Source organism: Aulonocara stuartgranti (genome assembly GCF_965226115.1).
Source record: "Aulonocara stuartgranti genome assembly, chromosome: 14".
Lineage (NCBI taxonomy): Eukaryota > Metazoa > Chordata > Actinopteri > Cichliformes > Cichlidae > Aulonocara > Aulonocara stuartgranti.
Genome location: NC_138950.1, coordinates 31,899,701 through 31,915,721, shown reverse-complemented (window position 1 = coordinate 31,915,721; position 16,021 = coordinate 31,899,701). Strand labels below are relative to the sequence as shown.

At 43.0% G+C, this 16,021-nt stretch overlaps 1 protein-coding gene across 4 annotated transcripts in view; it reads left to right on the top strand.

Annotated features, from left to right (window-relative positions):
- The window catches only part of numbl (NUMB like endocytic adaptor protein), a 70,161-nt gene extending 62,534 nt beyond the window's left edge, over positions 1-7,627 (top strand). For all 4 annotated transcript variants that reach the window (XM_082501868.1, XM_082501869.1, XM_082501867.1 and 1 more), the window contains exons 8-9: positions 3,545-3,724; positions 3,816-7,627. In XM_082501868.1, the coding sequence (XP_082357994.1) occupies positions 3,545-3,724; positions 3,816-4,954 (1,319 nt within the window). In that variant the 3' untranslated portion in view covers positions 4,955-7,627. The remainder of the gene's footprint in view (positions 1-3,544; positions 3,725-3,815) is intronic.
- The last annotated feature ends 8,394 nt before the right edge of the window (positions 7,628-16,021 follow it).

The window sequence follows — 16,021 nt, the reverse complement described above, 5'->3', positions numbered from 1 at the left end:
TACATAGGCTACGTGACATGACATGGCTTACCTTGGGCATGGGCATGCTGGACCTCAATGTGTCCAATCAGTATATTCGCTGGTCTTCCTTTTTGCAAGATACGAGCGTACACAATGACACATTCTTTTGTGGCGATGTCTGTGTCTCCATCGATCAGGAAGGCCATGTATGTACTGTTCGCAATTTCCACTGACGTCTTTTTTTTCAGTGTGTCAGCGATTACGCCTATAAACTGGGCGCACGCAACATCATTGCTGTATGTGGGGTTTATGTCCAAGCCATTTTTCCTGTGAAGAGTTATTTCTGACTTGAACTTAGTAAACGGAACTTCTTCTTTTGCAATATTGTAGGCGATGTTAAACTTAATGATCATCTCGGCCTCCTCCGATGACCTGTTTACTCCTGCCTGCCGCTGAAAGGCAGTGGGGAGCGGGGACATTTTGGCAGAGCATTTATCGCGGCATATAATGTGTCTTCTCGATGCTGTATGCTTTTTCAGCGTTTCAATTCGAAACGTATTAGCACCAGTGACAAATGCTGTGTTGCCGGCAATGGTCTTTCCACACTCGCGACAATAAATGCAGTGCATCATATTGTCAGCTTGGCTGTATCTTAGCCAGGGAAACTGGTCAAGCCACTCGATTCGAAATCTATACATTTTCTCACTTTTACTTTCAGTGGACTCCGGCTGGGAGTCGATCGTATGTGGCTCATTTTCTGATGCCGTCTCCGGACCAGTGTTTGACAAAAACGGAGAGGTTGATGGCTCCGTGTCAGAGCGCTGGCTCATAATTTTGGACTGATCAGGCCTTAACTTAACGAAAAAGTTATCAATTGCTCTTTTCATATTTTCTCAATACCAACTTCATACACTTCTGACCTGGGCTACTCACCCTTCTCTATCTGCCCGCACTTTCAAACGTAAACACAAGTAGGTCTGCAGGAATATCTGGACCACGGCCAATCACAGAGGTCCCCGCCTCTGAGTATCTCTGATTGGTTTAGAACACGACATGGGCATAATGTGTGCCTGTTGTTGAACACACGGAGACTTTCAGGGTTGCTGAAACTTTTTTTCCGAGAAAATACTTGGTTGCACCGGTGCGACCAAGTATTTTTTTTTACTTGGTCGCACCGGTGCAACCAAGTATTTTTTATTAGTCGCACCATGGAGAAATTTGGTCGCATTTGCGACCAAATTGGTCGCACTCTAGAGCCCTGATTTATCTGTTGCTTTGTCTCCTATTAGCTGAGCAGCATGTTAAGCACCACCTTTTTAATTGTTAGACTGACTGCACCATTACTGAAAGTGCACCAATTATAGTAACAAAGGTGTCTAATTTAGAGCTTTTGTGTGAAAGGGGAAGATCCAAAAGTACACTAATGTTTTAGGATACATAGAAAGTTAACTATTTAAGCTATTCTCTGTATGATGTGGAATAACCATGAATTCGTTTCACCATTAGTTTTCTTTAAATCAGTATTAAAGCTACTAATATACTTACTAATGGATCAGTAGCAGGATGGAGGTTTCACAGGCAGTTAAGGATACAACATTGAAAAAAATAATGGCAACAAAATAAATATTTTGTAGTGGTAATAGACAATAAACTATGTTTATAGCAGAAGGATTTATGATATTAACATGTAGATGCTAAAGACTAATATTAGGCTAACTTCATTCACACTTCATTTTTCTGGAGATGATTTAACCACACTTAATTTACACATGGCATCAAAATACCTCTCAGATACTCACAGGAAAATCAGGCGGGATGTCACTCTTCAAGAAGGAATGGTATCTTTTTTTTTAAAGGTACTGCAAACCCCACATTTCCAAGTAATTATTTGTTATTCCAAAGAAGTCAAAGAACATGACTACTGCCTCTACAAACTATCTGCACACGGGGCTGTATTCCACTTGCGTCATGGTTGTTTGTTGGAGGGTTATTACATTTTCCATTTGGCTTGAGCGTGACATCACTGACCCCTGACTGTACACGTCTGAGTAATCATATTACAGAATAAATCATCCGCAGATCTTAGGTGAATTTACATTCATGTTTTCGTGGTGGAGCAGGTGTAATCCTGCTTTTTTCATTTTAATGCTTACCTTCCACTGAATACTTGACAAGGAAAAAAGAAGCAGTTATGTGAAGTGCTGTTATTATTGCGATAAGTGACAACGCTGACAGCTGCTGCCTGTGCAACTTTGGGAGCGCTTGGCTTTTTTTAAGGGCAATTAAACATAACTGATTTAGCCCAGACAGGTTGCATAAAAAGAAATACACAGTCCCCCCACCCCCCACCCATTCTCTGTGGTGCCACAGGATCAGAGTGCTCAGTAGCAAGGCTGATTACAGTCATTAGAAGAGATGAGAGAGAGTTTTTGATATGACTGGAATACTAAACCACAACAGCCACTCTCATTCACTATATAGTCCATCCTTTTATTTCCATTTCCCATTTGCCAGTGACTGTTACCGTATCCAGGGTGGTGGATATGTTGTTATTTGAAGCTTTAAAGCTTTTTGGAGGCGTGTCATGAAGTAAAAGTGGACCAGCTAAAAGGTCCTCAATTTCCCAAAGTGTCCTCATTTCAGTGGTCTTGGAGGCACAAACTAGTCCCCACATAGACATATAGACAGGTACACACACACACACGCAGATAAAACCTAAATGGTCTCAGCCAATTCGTCTGCCTGCCTTCTCCCTTGTGACTCCCTGTACAATGTGCGTATTGATTTATGCGGTCAATCAGCTGTCCTGTTTAGCCTTCAGCTACTATTCTACCAGCCCTTGAACCTGCCACTGCACTGAGGAAAACACAGAGAATAGGCACACATGTGAAGTGCTTAAAGTACCTCTGAACTCTGAGAGGCACTGACAAGAGCAGGGGGGGAAAGGGATCACAGGGCTGGTCTTTGTGGAACAAAGGACAGAGAAATCTTTGAAGGGAGACCTTACACATGCCTCCAGCGCCCTCTGTGCCCTCCAGTATAATTCAAGGCTTGTAGCCATACAATGCAGACAGTTAAGAGAGATATACATGTATTAGAAGAATGGATTTGAATGGCACACCAGTGCGATTTGCTACACAATGGGCCCATCTGTTGTAAACATGTATTTCTCTTTACTTGAATCCCACTCCTGTATTCTTGAATCTGTCTATGTATTCATATTATGAAAGTACAATGTGAAAGAACTCTAACAGGAAGGATGAGGAAAAAACACAAGCATCATTTCTCTGAGGTTGTGAGGGAGGCTCAGGAGACTATGAGGAAGGAATTTTATCTATTTATATCTGCAGTCAGTGGTTTAACCCATGGTTGATGTAAGAAACTTGTATTTTGTTGCTTTTTAGGTCAAACAGTGGCGAGCATCAAAGTATTTAAATGCTCTAGTTTTATGCTTTTGATGCTAACTAGGTCTGTTCAACAATTGTGTATTCCATCTCTTCTTTTCATGCTTTACTCTTTGTCTCATTTCTTTCTCTCTCTTTCCCCACCTCCCCCTCGTGTGTCCTTATCTTGCTAATACCAGAGATGGATATGGGATTGCCTGGTGAGGGAGACAGCAGTATAAATGCTCTGTGTAGCCAGATCAACACCTCGTTCACCAAACCATCAGACGAGCTCTTCTCCAACCCTTCCTTGTCTGCAAATGGCCCGCCAACCGGCACCGTGCCCCCTGTTCTGCCTCCTCCACCTGCGCCAATGCAAGGTAAGATGAGACTATAATAGATCAATATTAGTTTTGAATTATAACAAGTGGTGGGCAAGTTTAAGTAAAACTTTTACTCCATCACTTCTAGCCACCTCCTCATGGGTACAGGCGGAAGCTCCTCTCCACTCTCCTCCTCCGGTTTCTGTGGCGATGCAAATGCAAAGTGGCCACAAACGCACGCCATCTGAGGCTGAGAGATGGTTGGAGGAGGTCTCCAAGGCTGTGAAGGCCCAACAGACACCACCTCCCGGCCCCGCCATCCCCACCATCCCCGGACCTCCCTCCATCTCCAGTCATCAGATGTCCAGTCAGGCAGCCATGTCAGCTGCCCCAGTGTCCACTGTGCCCATGTCCAAACCTCTTATTTCCGGCCCCTCTGCTCTTTCAGGTCAGGCTCCGATGCCCCTCCCACCAATGTCGATATCATCAGTTCCTCTAATACCTGGACCTCCAGTTTCAGGTCCCCCTATGTCTCTTCCGTCCATGTCCATACCCACCATGTCAGGGCCAAGCATGTCTGGAGCCCCCATGATCCAGCCCTCCCTCCCTGGACCTCCAGGCTCACTTCCAAGCTCCATGCAACCGTTCCCTTTGGCTTTTGATAACACTCCAGCCCCTGTGGGAATGTTTGCCAGTCAGCCTGTCCAACCTGCTTTTGTGCCCATGCAGACCTACATGCCAGGTCTAGCAAGCAGTATGACCTATCCCAATGCCAGTGTGCCTGTGGTAGGCATCACACCATCGCAAATGGTGGCCAACGTCTTCTGCACTGCCACAGGCTCGTCGGGCACAGGCAGCACTATGGGCTCGGCTGGAGGAGGAGGACCCAAGGTGGGGACGCTTGGAGCAGTCGGGCAAGCCCATTCCTATCCAGTCCCACCTAGTGCCGTTGGCCACTCTGCAGGTTTTTCAACACCTCCATTTTCATCCACTCCACCTTTATCAACAGCCATTAATGGCCTTGCACCGCACAGCAGCACCACAGTGGCCCTCCAAAATGGGACCTCCAGCACTAGTGGAAATTGTGGCACTAGTAGCAGCTGGCCGCCAGAGGGCAGCCAGCTAACAGCTCCGGTGGTTGATTCCCAAGAGGATGACCGTTTTGAGGCCAAGTGGGCAGCCTTGGAGACAAAACCAGCAGCTCAGCAGCCTGGGAACAAGGCATCAGCTGCGACAGCCAACCCATTTTCCAACAATCTGCAAAAGACTTTTGAGATTGAGCTCTAAGACAGACTTGGCCTCCCAAAGCTGTAGCACTCATCCTGGAGTTAAAGCCTCGGGACGCCAGGCACTAATTCCAGCATCTTTGCTTAGAATGGGATGGAGGTCCTTACATTTAGCCTAGGATCCAACCTGTGGCAGCCTAGCAACTTGCTGAATGCCCTCATAGGAGCCTACAATGATCTTGCTTTCTTCATGCTCCAATGAAACATAGAGTAACTTAGCAGCTTGCTGGACTGTAATCTGAGGATCAGGTCTCTAGCTCTCTAGACTTGATGGACTAAATCCTTTCACTCCACCTGCTACCTGCCTCTCCTCCATGCTTTCTCTTCTCACTTCTGGCTTTAATTTACCTGCTGGAAGTCCCCAGATGTACTGCACGTGCCCCCTCCAAGTACAGTGTTGAGGGGATGAAATGCAGTTTAGTACTTTTTTTCTTTGAAAAGGGGACTCCACTCAGATGCATTCCAATCCCATGTTTCTTGGCAATTTTACTTGATTTTGGTGGAGACTTTAGCAAATGTGGTTATGTGACAAGATACGTGGAGAAGCAGAGCAGTGACCTGTTGACCGATGAACAGACTGACGCTGATCTTAGCAAAGCACAGCAGAAGTTCAGACACCTGAAAGGACTAGTCAATGACGTGAGACTCAACCCTACGAATCCAAAAGGAGTTACTGACCAATAGTAGAGATTTATGGCCAAAAGTATTTTATTTATTGTATTTTATTTTTTATTTTAACAGGTTATATGTACTTAAAAATCTAAATCTCAAAGCAGTGTTTCAGGAGCATGTTGTTTTTTTATTTCTATCCCCTATATTTATTTTTGTTGAATCATAAAGAGTAGGTAAAACTACAGGTAGCAGGTTGTAAACAGTTGAAGGTAAGCACTGTGGGAAACTGAATCATGTAACAGGAACCAAATAACCAGGGCATACAGTAATGTGACATGTGAGACAAGTGTGTATATAGCGGCATGTTTCTTCCACCCGTTAGCCGTCAAATAAATATGCTCCACTGCTGCTGCCGAGGCCAGCTGAGTCTGTATGGCTTCACTTTGGCATTGTTGCCCATTTCTGTTGCTAATGCCTAATTTAAAGGGCACTGGGACTTGAAAAATGTCTTCAGGATATCCAGCACACAGACACTCTGGACAATACAGCACAACAGTCCTTTGGACTCCATCTTCACCGGACAAACCCAAGGAACTTTAATAACTCAGTGGATTTAAAAAAGTAAAACTCTGCAACACTGTGCAACTGGTTGGTGGAAAAAGATGCACTACATTCTAACATTCAGAAGTCCTTTTATGTGTTCAAACACAGGGTAAAGTCTCATCATGTACAGTATGATTGTGTATTCACCTCTACTGCACTGCTGTGACGCAGCAGGGCTACACTCACAACTGATTTCTGGACTGTAGGAGAAGAGAAACACGAGCAGATATCGATTCAGGCGTGTGGGCTGAAAAAAAAAAAAACAAAACTGGAAGGGTTTCTGATGTCGAAATATTAGGGACAACAAAGATTCAGTTGATTACCAGAGGGGGAAAAAAACAGCGGAGAGGAAAGATGAAGGATAAGCTGTATGTGAGAGGATGTTGCTACTGTATACCTTTTAAAGAATGGGATGGAGGAAGTCTGAAGGAAGGAAAATCAGATGTGCGTAAAAAAAACTAAACAAAACAACCCAAGATAAAAGCAAGAGGCAGTTTGCGTGAAAACACGTCGAACAAAGACACATTCATCACCCACGACACAAGCACTGTCTGCCATCTTTGTGTTCCTCAAGGTCAAGCCGCTTTCATTTCAGCATCCTATTCCTCGTCTCTTAAAACCTCAAGAAAACAACACTTCTTAATCATGTGAATTTATGAAAACAATGTTGCTTATTATTATTATTATAACTGCAGCCTCATAAACAAGGTTTTTCTCAAACTGTGCGCAACTCCTTATATAGCTAAAACTCCAGTACTGTCAGCAGAGCCTTCAGTGTTTGTCCAAAAGATGCAACCTTACTAAAAGTTCAAGCAGGCCTGTGTAATGAAGGGCTTTTCCATGGGTTACTTCTCTATGTTATTTAAACTACAATCTGACCACAGATGCTCCTGCTATGTTCCTTAGGAACTGAATTGTGTTTGGATATATGGACTGCCACTGATTAGATTTCCTGCTCATTAACTCCCTAGAGCTTAATTAGCTTGTTTGGTCTCTTCCTGTGGCCGGCTTTTCAGAGAACCTAAATTTACATGCCACTGGCCTAATTTACACCACCTCGGCTCCTCCCAGGTTTTACCCCTTTGTTTTCTGATGACTTGATATATCTTCCCCACAGAAAAAAAATCCAATCCGCTCCCTCTCTCTACAAAAACAAATCCGATTCCCTCATGAGATCGATGCTTTTATTTTGTTTAAAATCGTTTGGGGTTTTTTTGCCCTCAACTCTTGTTTGCACGCTCCCCCCCAAAAATGGTAAATGTAGGTTAATTGTGTTCCGCGTTAAAGCAAACTAAATGACCTCATAAACTTGATTGTAAAACCATAGTTTAGTGATGGTAACAAAGCAAAACCAGTGGAGTTTATTTTTAATCTTTATTTACAGAATTTTTGTATTTAAACCAACATATTTGTATTGTAATTACATTGTACAAAAGATAAATAAAGTAATATAATATTACACCTGCTTGTGATTTCTGGGTAGTGATTGTGGTTTTCTTTTTACCCCATTTTTTGACTCATTTCTTTTCAGACATTTCCCATCCTTCAGCTGATCTTTTATGCTTAACCCCAAGCAAAGCTGCGTTCTCTTTCTTCTGTTATTATCATTCTGGCTCATACTTGTCGGCTTCGTTGCTGTGCTTTTTCATCAGCTGGATTTAAATGGGTTAAACACTTTTCCCTGGATGTTCTTAAACCACAGTAGAAACCCTTCAAGCGAGCCGATTTAGAGCAGTTATGCTGACATGTTGGATAGTCCTCACCGGCATTTATCTGGGAAGATCATTACGGCTCTCATATCTGCTGGCTATATATGTAACAGTCAGGAGATTGGTAGTGCAGTGCTGCAGACGAAGAGTGAAAAACACCTTTATATGTAACTAAATAAAATGTTATGTCTTGCTTGTTTAAAGCAAAGATTATGGTCATTTACAGCTCCACACAGCAGCATTGCATAATTCACAGATTGAAATAATCCATATTTATCTTACACGAGGCTTTCATGCTGCCCTTCAGTTCGTCCCACCGTCTGAACCACAATGGATGAACTGAAGCTTTCAAGCCAGCTTTGTTCTGATTGGATGGCCCTTGCAAGCAGGCTTGAACATCAGGTGGGTGGAGCTTGTGTTTATAGTCAGAGCTATGTGCCCAAGATGGCCATATTAAGGATACTTGCAAGGTCCACTCTGTAGAGAAAAGGAACCGTAAAAAAGTGAATTTTTGGTTTTAAGGTGGGAAATCACCGCTGGATAACTAAGAATTTTAAGAAAAAATTTTTTTTCTTTTTGAACATTGGATAAAGGTGGGCTCCCTCTTCCCTGCCCGTCTTTGTGCTGTGCAAACCACAGTCAGCAGCAACTTCTGGCTGTAGCTTCATGTTTGGCAGACATGAGCGAAAGCGGTTTGAAGGGTAATATAATACTTAGTCCCAAAGACGGACAAAAAGGAATGTGGCTGCCGACAGGTTGAAACAGCTGACAGCACATAGCCTTATTATACTTCCATTAATCTCCTTTTTTGTTACTTTCCTCTCTAACTAAACATCCTACTCGTGACTAAACTGCTGTCTAATAAGCGCTGTCCTCCATGCAGCCAGGACCGAGTGCTGCCGCTCCTCAGGTCACTAATGGAACCAGACAAGGCCTCTTTTCTTCTTAAGGACCGTGAGAAACTGAGTGAATGCGCGCGTGCGCGCACACACACACAAACACACACACACAGCGCTTGAGCAGCGGTTGCAGTAACTCTCACCAGTCGATGAGTTTGTGCTGCAGACAAGGAAAAGAGGACAGATCAGCTGTGCTCAGTAGCTTGTGAAGCTTGTCTTCCAGTCATTCTGGATGTGCATCATGTTTCATGCATGTCAAAATGATTTAATAGCCAACGTTAAAGAAGCCATTATTAGTTGTTCTCAAAAAGCAGGCTAAGGCTTTGTTAATTAGGACAGCCTTCATTGTTGCAGCCATGGTAGCAGTGTGGTCTGTGACATTTGTGCTCCCTCGGGTTAAATCTGGGTTATTTATCAGTTTTACTTTTGGTTTATACATTACAACACTCTACAAAGACAATAACGAACATGGCAAACATTGCCTTTTTGGAATACTGATGTTAGCTTTTAGTTATTTGTGGACTCCAGGGCTGAAAAGTAAGGCCAGCATTGAATTGCCAAAGGCAGCAATTCTGTTTCTTTGTTGGATGTTTTAAAAGAATTAGAGTTGCCCCTCTGAGAATTAATGTTAATTTGCAGGTGTGTGTGTGTCTTTGTGTTATACCTGTGCACCCTATGGACCCAACACTAGCACTGGTAGCAGTAGCTATCAGCTAGTGCGCCTAGTTTGTCCATATACTCTCACTTTAATAGGTACATAGCCGATCAGATGGCAGAAGCTCAATGCATTTAGGCACGTTGCCATGTTCAAGACGACCTGCTGAAGTTCAAAGTGAATATTAGACAAAGCCCTAGGCATTACAAAAAAAAAAAGCACTTTGAATTCACCGTTATTGTAGAAAAGCACTATTTAAGTACCAGTCCATTCACGAGAACAGCCAGACTGCTTTGTGGTGATTGGAAGGCTTAAGTGACCACTCGTTACAACCAAGGTAGGCAGAAGATCCACTCTGAATGCACAACCTTGAAGCAGATGGGCTACAGCAACAGAAGACCACACCAGATGCCACTCCTGCCAGCTAGGAGCAGGCTCACCGAAGCTGGGCCACACAAGTCTTAATTTCTGCTGTGATATTCAGAATTTGGTGTTAACATGAAAACATCAATTCATCCTGCACTGTATCAAAAGTTTAGTAATTTGACCGAACAGCTTTACATTACATCTTTTTCTCCTTCACAACCCCTTCAAATACTGATGAATCCTCCTCTCTTTTAAGCATGTTTCAGTATAGTCCGACTTGGGCTTTGGTTTCTATCCCTTCCACAGCACTTCAGTCAGGTTAATGTTCCCCCAAAACACTGTTGTCTTCCATTTATGCTTTTGTAGCTATTTGCTGGTATTTTCTTAGGTTGCAGTGCAGACCATGTATATCCCTTTAAGACCACAGTGTACTCATCTTTTGATGGCTGCTTCTGCAAGAATAATACGTTGCAAAGCTTAAATCATCCAAAACTGGCTTCTTGAACATGATGGTGAGTTCACTGTACAGTCGCCAGATCTCCATCCAATAGAGCATCTTTGAGATGTGGTGGAACGGGAGATTCTCATCACGGCTGTGCAGACCTGCTGACCGAAATCTGTCGAGGAGTGTTTTCAGCAGCTCGTTGAATCTAGGCAACCCAGTTCTAGCAAGATATACCAAATTAAGTAGCCGTGTGTGTATTCACTTCTTTAAATCAATCTGTAAAAACTGGTCACAGATACGTTTTTTACTTTTAGGGGTTCAGAACTATCATTTAAATTCAACCAGCTGCAGCACCTCCACCTACCTATCTACCTACCCGTACTCGTTACATTGTAGGCTGCTGCATAATGAAGTTGGTCTACATAGGAGATGGAAATGCTTGGTTGCCATGGTGACGTAGTTAAAGATTCAGTAACATCTGAAAAACCACTGGAATCCGCAGAAAAGGCTTCCTATACGTATACATTACAGCGCCGAAATAAATTAAGGTTGCTGAAAATACAATATAATCCTAATGGATTCTCAAGGTGGGTCAGACAAGTGTGTGTGTGTGCATTTCTCTGCCTATTTGTTGCACACCTAGCAGCAGTGTGAGATCACTCAGAACAGATTACATTAAACCAAATCATGTAACAGTGTTTGAATGACCGTTTCTGTGAATTGTGTTTCACTTCAGATTTGTTCTCTCTCTCTCTCTCTCGTGCTTCACTGCCTTTAGTGGATGTGTACAAAAGGAAGGCTGTTGTCTCTTTCAGCCCTTTGCATCACTGTGTATGTGCATATAATTAAATAGGGCCTGTGAGGAAGGATGCGACTGAGTATGTGTGATACCCGCGCATCTGTGCGATAGCAACATCTGATAGCTGTATAAGCACAGACTTGGTAATGGTTTTTGTGTAATGGACCATGGCCGGACTGTCAGCTCTGCACCGGATAATGTATCCATGCTACATGCACACACTCATTTATCCTTCTTATCGCTACTTGATCGCACAAAAAGGCACAAACACGCTCACGTGCATACTGATATTTCCTGCACGTCAGAAATCTCGTCAAGTGTTTCTCGCACTCCAGGACTCATTCTCTGCACACTTGTGCGATACGGCCACATTTATTAGATATACTGTTTGCAGTGTGACCTCGCAGTCCTTGAAGCTTGAAGGAAGTAATTACATTGATTAATTGGATGTGGTTCCTATTGATTAGCACAGCATCTGTGTCTACTGTTTGGCACACAGCTGGCTCCACCAGCACGACATAGTAATGTATACATTAAGGACGGGTCTTAAACAAAGCAAAGCAGTGATCCATTTTTGTACTTGTGTACATATTAAATAAGCCATGACAAGCTTCTACTAAGGGGGTGCAGTAATATGCACTTGTCAAAACAAAAAAGCAACAAAAACACATTAAGCCCTCAGGGATTAAGCCAACTTCAAATACCAAGGCAAGAGCAGGGGCCTGGCTCTCCTAACAGAGCTCAGTTTAAAATCAAATAAGACTCTAACCACTTTCTCTTTTGGGCTCCTGATAACAGCCTTCCTCCTGCCCGCCGATATAAGATCTTAAATTGTATTGCCTCAAACAATCAGCTCTTGAGATAACGGATCCAAAGGAGAGCTTGACCGGCTTCTGCACATCATCACGAGTAGGAATTTGTCTCAGAGCCCTCAGCTCGGTGCATCCATGAGTCTCTGTGTCCTCCTGACCTTCTTGTGTGTATTTCCCCTGCTATTCTCAAACTGAACAGGGTAATTTGTTGCGCGATACAGATCAAAATTCAATAATCCTGGAATTAGATGATGATTTATGTGTAAGGAGACAAAGAAGAGTATTGTGCAGGCAGAATTTCCCTCTGGGTACAGACCAGAAGGCCTTGGACCGGGGAGTGCTGCCTCACTGTGCACAAACACAAAATGAGCACGGGCAGTGAGAGAGTGCCGGCTCCTACCACCCCCTGCCAGCAGCTGTCACTCATCAGCACTGGGTGCCAGAGAAGACCAGAGCGAGTCAGCTCTCGCCCATTGTTTGCTCTCATCAAATCGCCCAAGCAGTGAAGTAAATCGTCTATTTACTATGCCAGTAAACCAGAGGGGACTTTCCTGTGTGCTGCAATACCTAATAAGCCTATAGCAGACGGAGTTTACAACTCTTTAAAATGGAGCCATCTCCTCAGTGCTTAGTCACAAGCTTAATCATTTGGGTGACAGATTGTCAATATGAGTAAATCCTCTGATATTTATGTCTTCTGTGTAAATGATATCATGCAACACGAGCCCTGAATATCATTTTATTTGCTCTAAGTTTGCCATGCAGAGCTTTTCTGTTTTTGTAAAATGCTACAACTTGGGGGGAAAAGGCTTTTATTTCACTGAATAAATACCTTTAGAGGCTAAAGTAGAAAAGAATAAGCAGTCATGAGAGGTCTAGCAGTAAAAGAGTGATGACAATGCATGCCTCCCTGGGCATACCTGAGAAAGTGTGGACAATTCAGACAATGAAGCCCATAGACCTATGCACTGCCACTGCAAGGCCAATGAAGGTGCAGGGGACATAACAAATAATATAGTGATCAAATCACTCTCATGTGACTCTACTGAGGAGCATGTATCCATCTCCCTACAGCATCTAGCTCTGTTTGTGAAGCAGTGGGAGTCGAGTTCTGAGCTTCTTGAAATCACGAATAACTCACTAGCTGAGAAAATGCACATTTCTAACTTCCAAATAGGACAGCTTCATTGTAAAATCCCCTGCTGGGACTCATTCAGGACACTTACCAGTAGGTGGTCTCATACAAAATTTACTAAGCTCCAGCCGCATTATTTATGCTCATCTGGCGCCCTCCTGTGAAAACACGAGGAATTACAACATGGGCCCGACAACTTATTTCATGCTGCTACAAGATTTGCTCATGCCAGTTCTGTTGGAGCTCTGTAATGTCTTTGATTAAGTATGTATGTGCATGTCTTTACAGCCTTTAAAGCCAACGCTTAAAATTCAGCTGATACCAGTATCTCAACGCCCACCCATGCATCTAAATGTCCAACTCACGAAAAATGTCCTTTTTAAACTTCTTTACACAGCCTAGAATTGCTGCATCTGCAAGCTGCTTTGGAACCCATCTCCCGCACACCTGCTTCTCTCAGGCAGTCCTCTGACTAAATGAAATCTGTAGTCATTGATTGCCTGCTCTATTCTGTGCAGTGGGTTTCAATGTTGCTATGCTAAGCTTCCACTGGTTTTCCATGTTTGAAAAGAAGAGCAGGGGGATCTCATAAAAGCAGCCAAGGCCCTAAAAATGAAAGCTGCAAATCGAAATTTAAACCTTCTTTTACCTGTTTTAGTTCTGGCTGAAATATCATTAACAATGGTTGATAAATATCTGTATCCACAAGAACAGAACCTTGAATCTGAAGAGAAGGAAACTACCAATACTCATTTCCCACTGTGCCACATTATTACTGGATGTTACAATCCCTGATAATGCATTGCTTTAAATGGAGAAAGCGGGATGGCTTTAGCAGTTTGGGACACATCGTCAGTAGTGGACCTTGGATTCATCGGGTGTTTCGGCCATTATCACTAGACACCCTCATCTAAGGAGGCCCTGCCAGGGTTGATCAGGCCCGGAGTGTGTCACTGGTTTATGTTGAATTGGTATTTCTCTTCTTCTTTCTTCTGTTTGGTTTTCTGCAGTTTATTTTCTTCTATCTATTCACTGCAACTAAGAAATAATACTTACCTCTTTGACATTTATGGAGCCTCACGTCTTCAAAGGGATAAAAAGGTGACAGAGAGAAGTAAGACCACACCTCTCCACCGGATTGGGCTATAATTAATAATTAATGTGCAAAATTCACTGGAAATCTGCTCATAAAATACTGCGGTGCTGCTGCAGGGGAGATGGACGCACCTGCACGGCCTATGCAATCACGCCATTCGGTCCTAAACCGTTTGGGCTTTACAACAGTGGATTTAAAAGTCATCGTCTGAGTGTTTAAAAAGTCTCGATATCTTTAAATCATACCTTCCCGTGACAAAACCTACTTCGGGATACTCATATATAGTAACCATGTAACACCCACTTTAAGTGCATCATCACATGTTTCAGCAGTCACGCTCTGATCCAGGACCTGGCACTGAGACAGAATAAAAACTCAAGAGGCTGGTGGCTTTTTCAGCAGAGTGTCTTGTTCAGACTTAGTGCTCTTGGATTTTTCCACAGTGCTTTGGAGAAAACCCCCCCAGGACAAATACACGGGGCAGTGCAAACCAGTCACTCAGCTGAGACCACCAGCACCACTAAAGTGTTTCTCCCAAGTTTCCACGTGTTTTGCACCTACAGAACCTGTTTGTACTGAACCAGTCAGTTTTTGAGCAGAACTGCCTTGCCAAGGACCAAATGTGTGCTTGGGAAGTAAACCATAAGGAGCTTATGATCTATATACACACACACCCACAACGGCAGAAATAAAAAAACAAAAATCGGAAAACTCACATTGTGTGCAGATACCTCAGATTTGTCCATCATGTTTTAAAGTCATTTACTTTGATTTGCTGTGGCATCGACAATCCATTCACAGACATCCCTCTCCAGATCTCGTGTCCATGCTGGTGCAATGTGGAATTGGTTTTTGAAGGACATGAGGACTACTGCATGGATTTACTGTATCTATCTATACTGTATGGATGGTGTCATTGAACACCAGGGACAATGAACTTCAAATGACCTTGAATGAGAGCGAGAGAGAGAGAAAATTACTTGGGAATATGTGTGTATTTACAGTAAGATTAATTCAAGTGTATTTTAGTCTTTTACAGCAACATCTTTGCCTCCATTTTCATGTGTACAACAGCGAGCTGCTGACTGACTAACAGGAGTGAGTCTAGTCCAGCTGCGTCCTTTTCTATGAATTGTTCACACACAACAGTGCAGGGCCATTAGTTTAGACTGGATTTCATCTGTGGAGACTGCAGTTGACTCCAAGGTAACATGAACACCAGAATACAAAAGCCAACAAACAGAAACAGAGGAGAGGCGATGAGGACAGGTACAGCAGAGTGGAAAGCTTTCAGGTTGAAAAGAAACTATTGGAATTCAAAATCAACGCAGGACAGGTCAGAAATCGACCGCGTCCTTTGAAGAACTCAACAAAACATCACTTCCACCCTGGAGAGAACAGAGATAAAAGTATCAAAGCGAACAAAGATGCAGTAGCAAGAATCGAAACGCTAGACAACACAAGACACTAGTTTAAAAAAACAAAACAAAAAAAAACAACAAACTTGGAGCAAAGCTTTGAATTAAGTTTGGAAAAGACGCGTTTTGTATCGTATGTAATACTCCGAGTACCTAATATTACGTGAGGGTTTTTATTCAATTATATGAATTTATCAGTATCTTGTACCTCTGTTATTGCAGTTTATAGCTCATTTAATGTTATGACTGTTCACCCAGGGACTGCAGGTGGAAATGAGCTAACAGCTAAATCTGGGACGAGGCGTTCTTGTACAAGATTAATGTTTTTGTGCTGACAAATAAAAAAGAAGAGTAAGTGTGAAGTGTCCACAATCCACACTGTTCCAGCTCATCAGTGAAACAGACAGGAGGTCAATTCATGGCCTGGATGTGCATGACTCACCTGCACTGATGATGGAGGAGATAATCACAGCAGCAGGATGACTTCAGAGGAACACAAATGCATGTTTTGTTTTTATG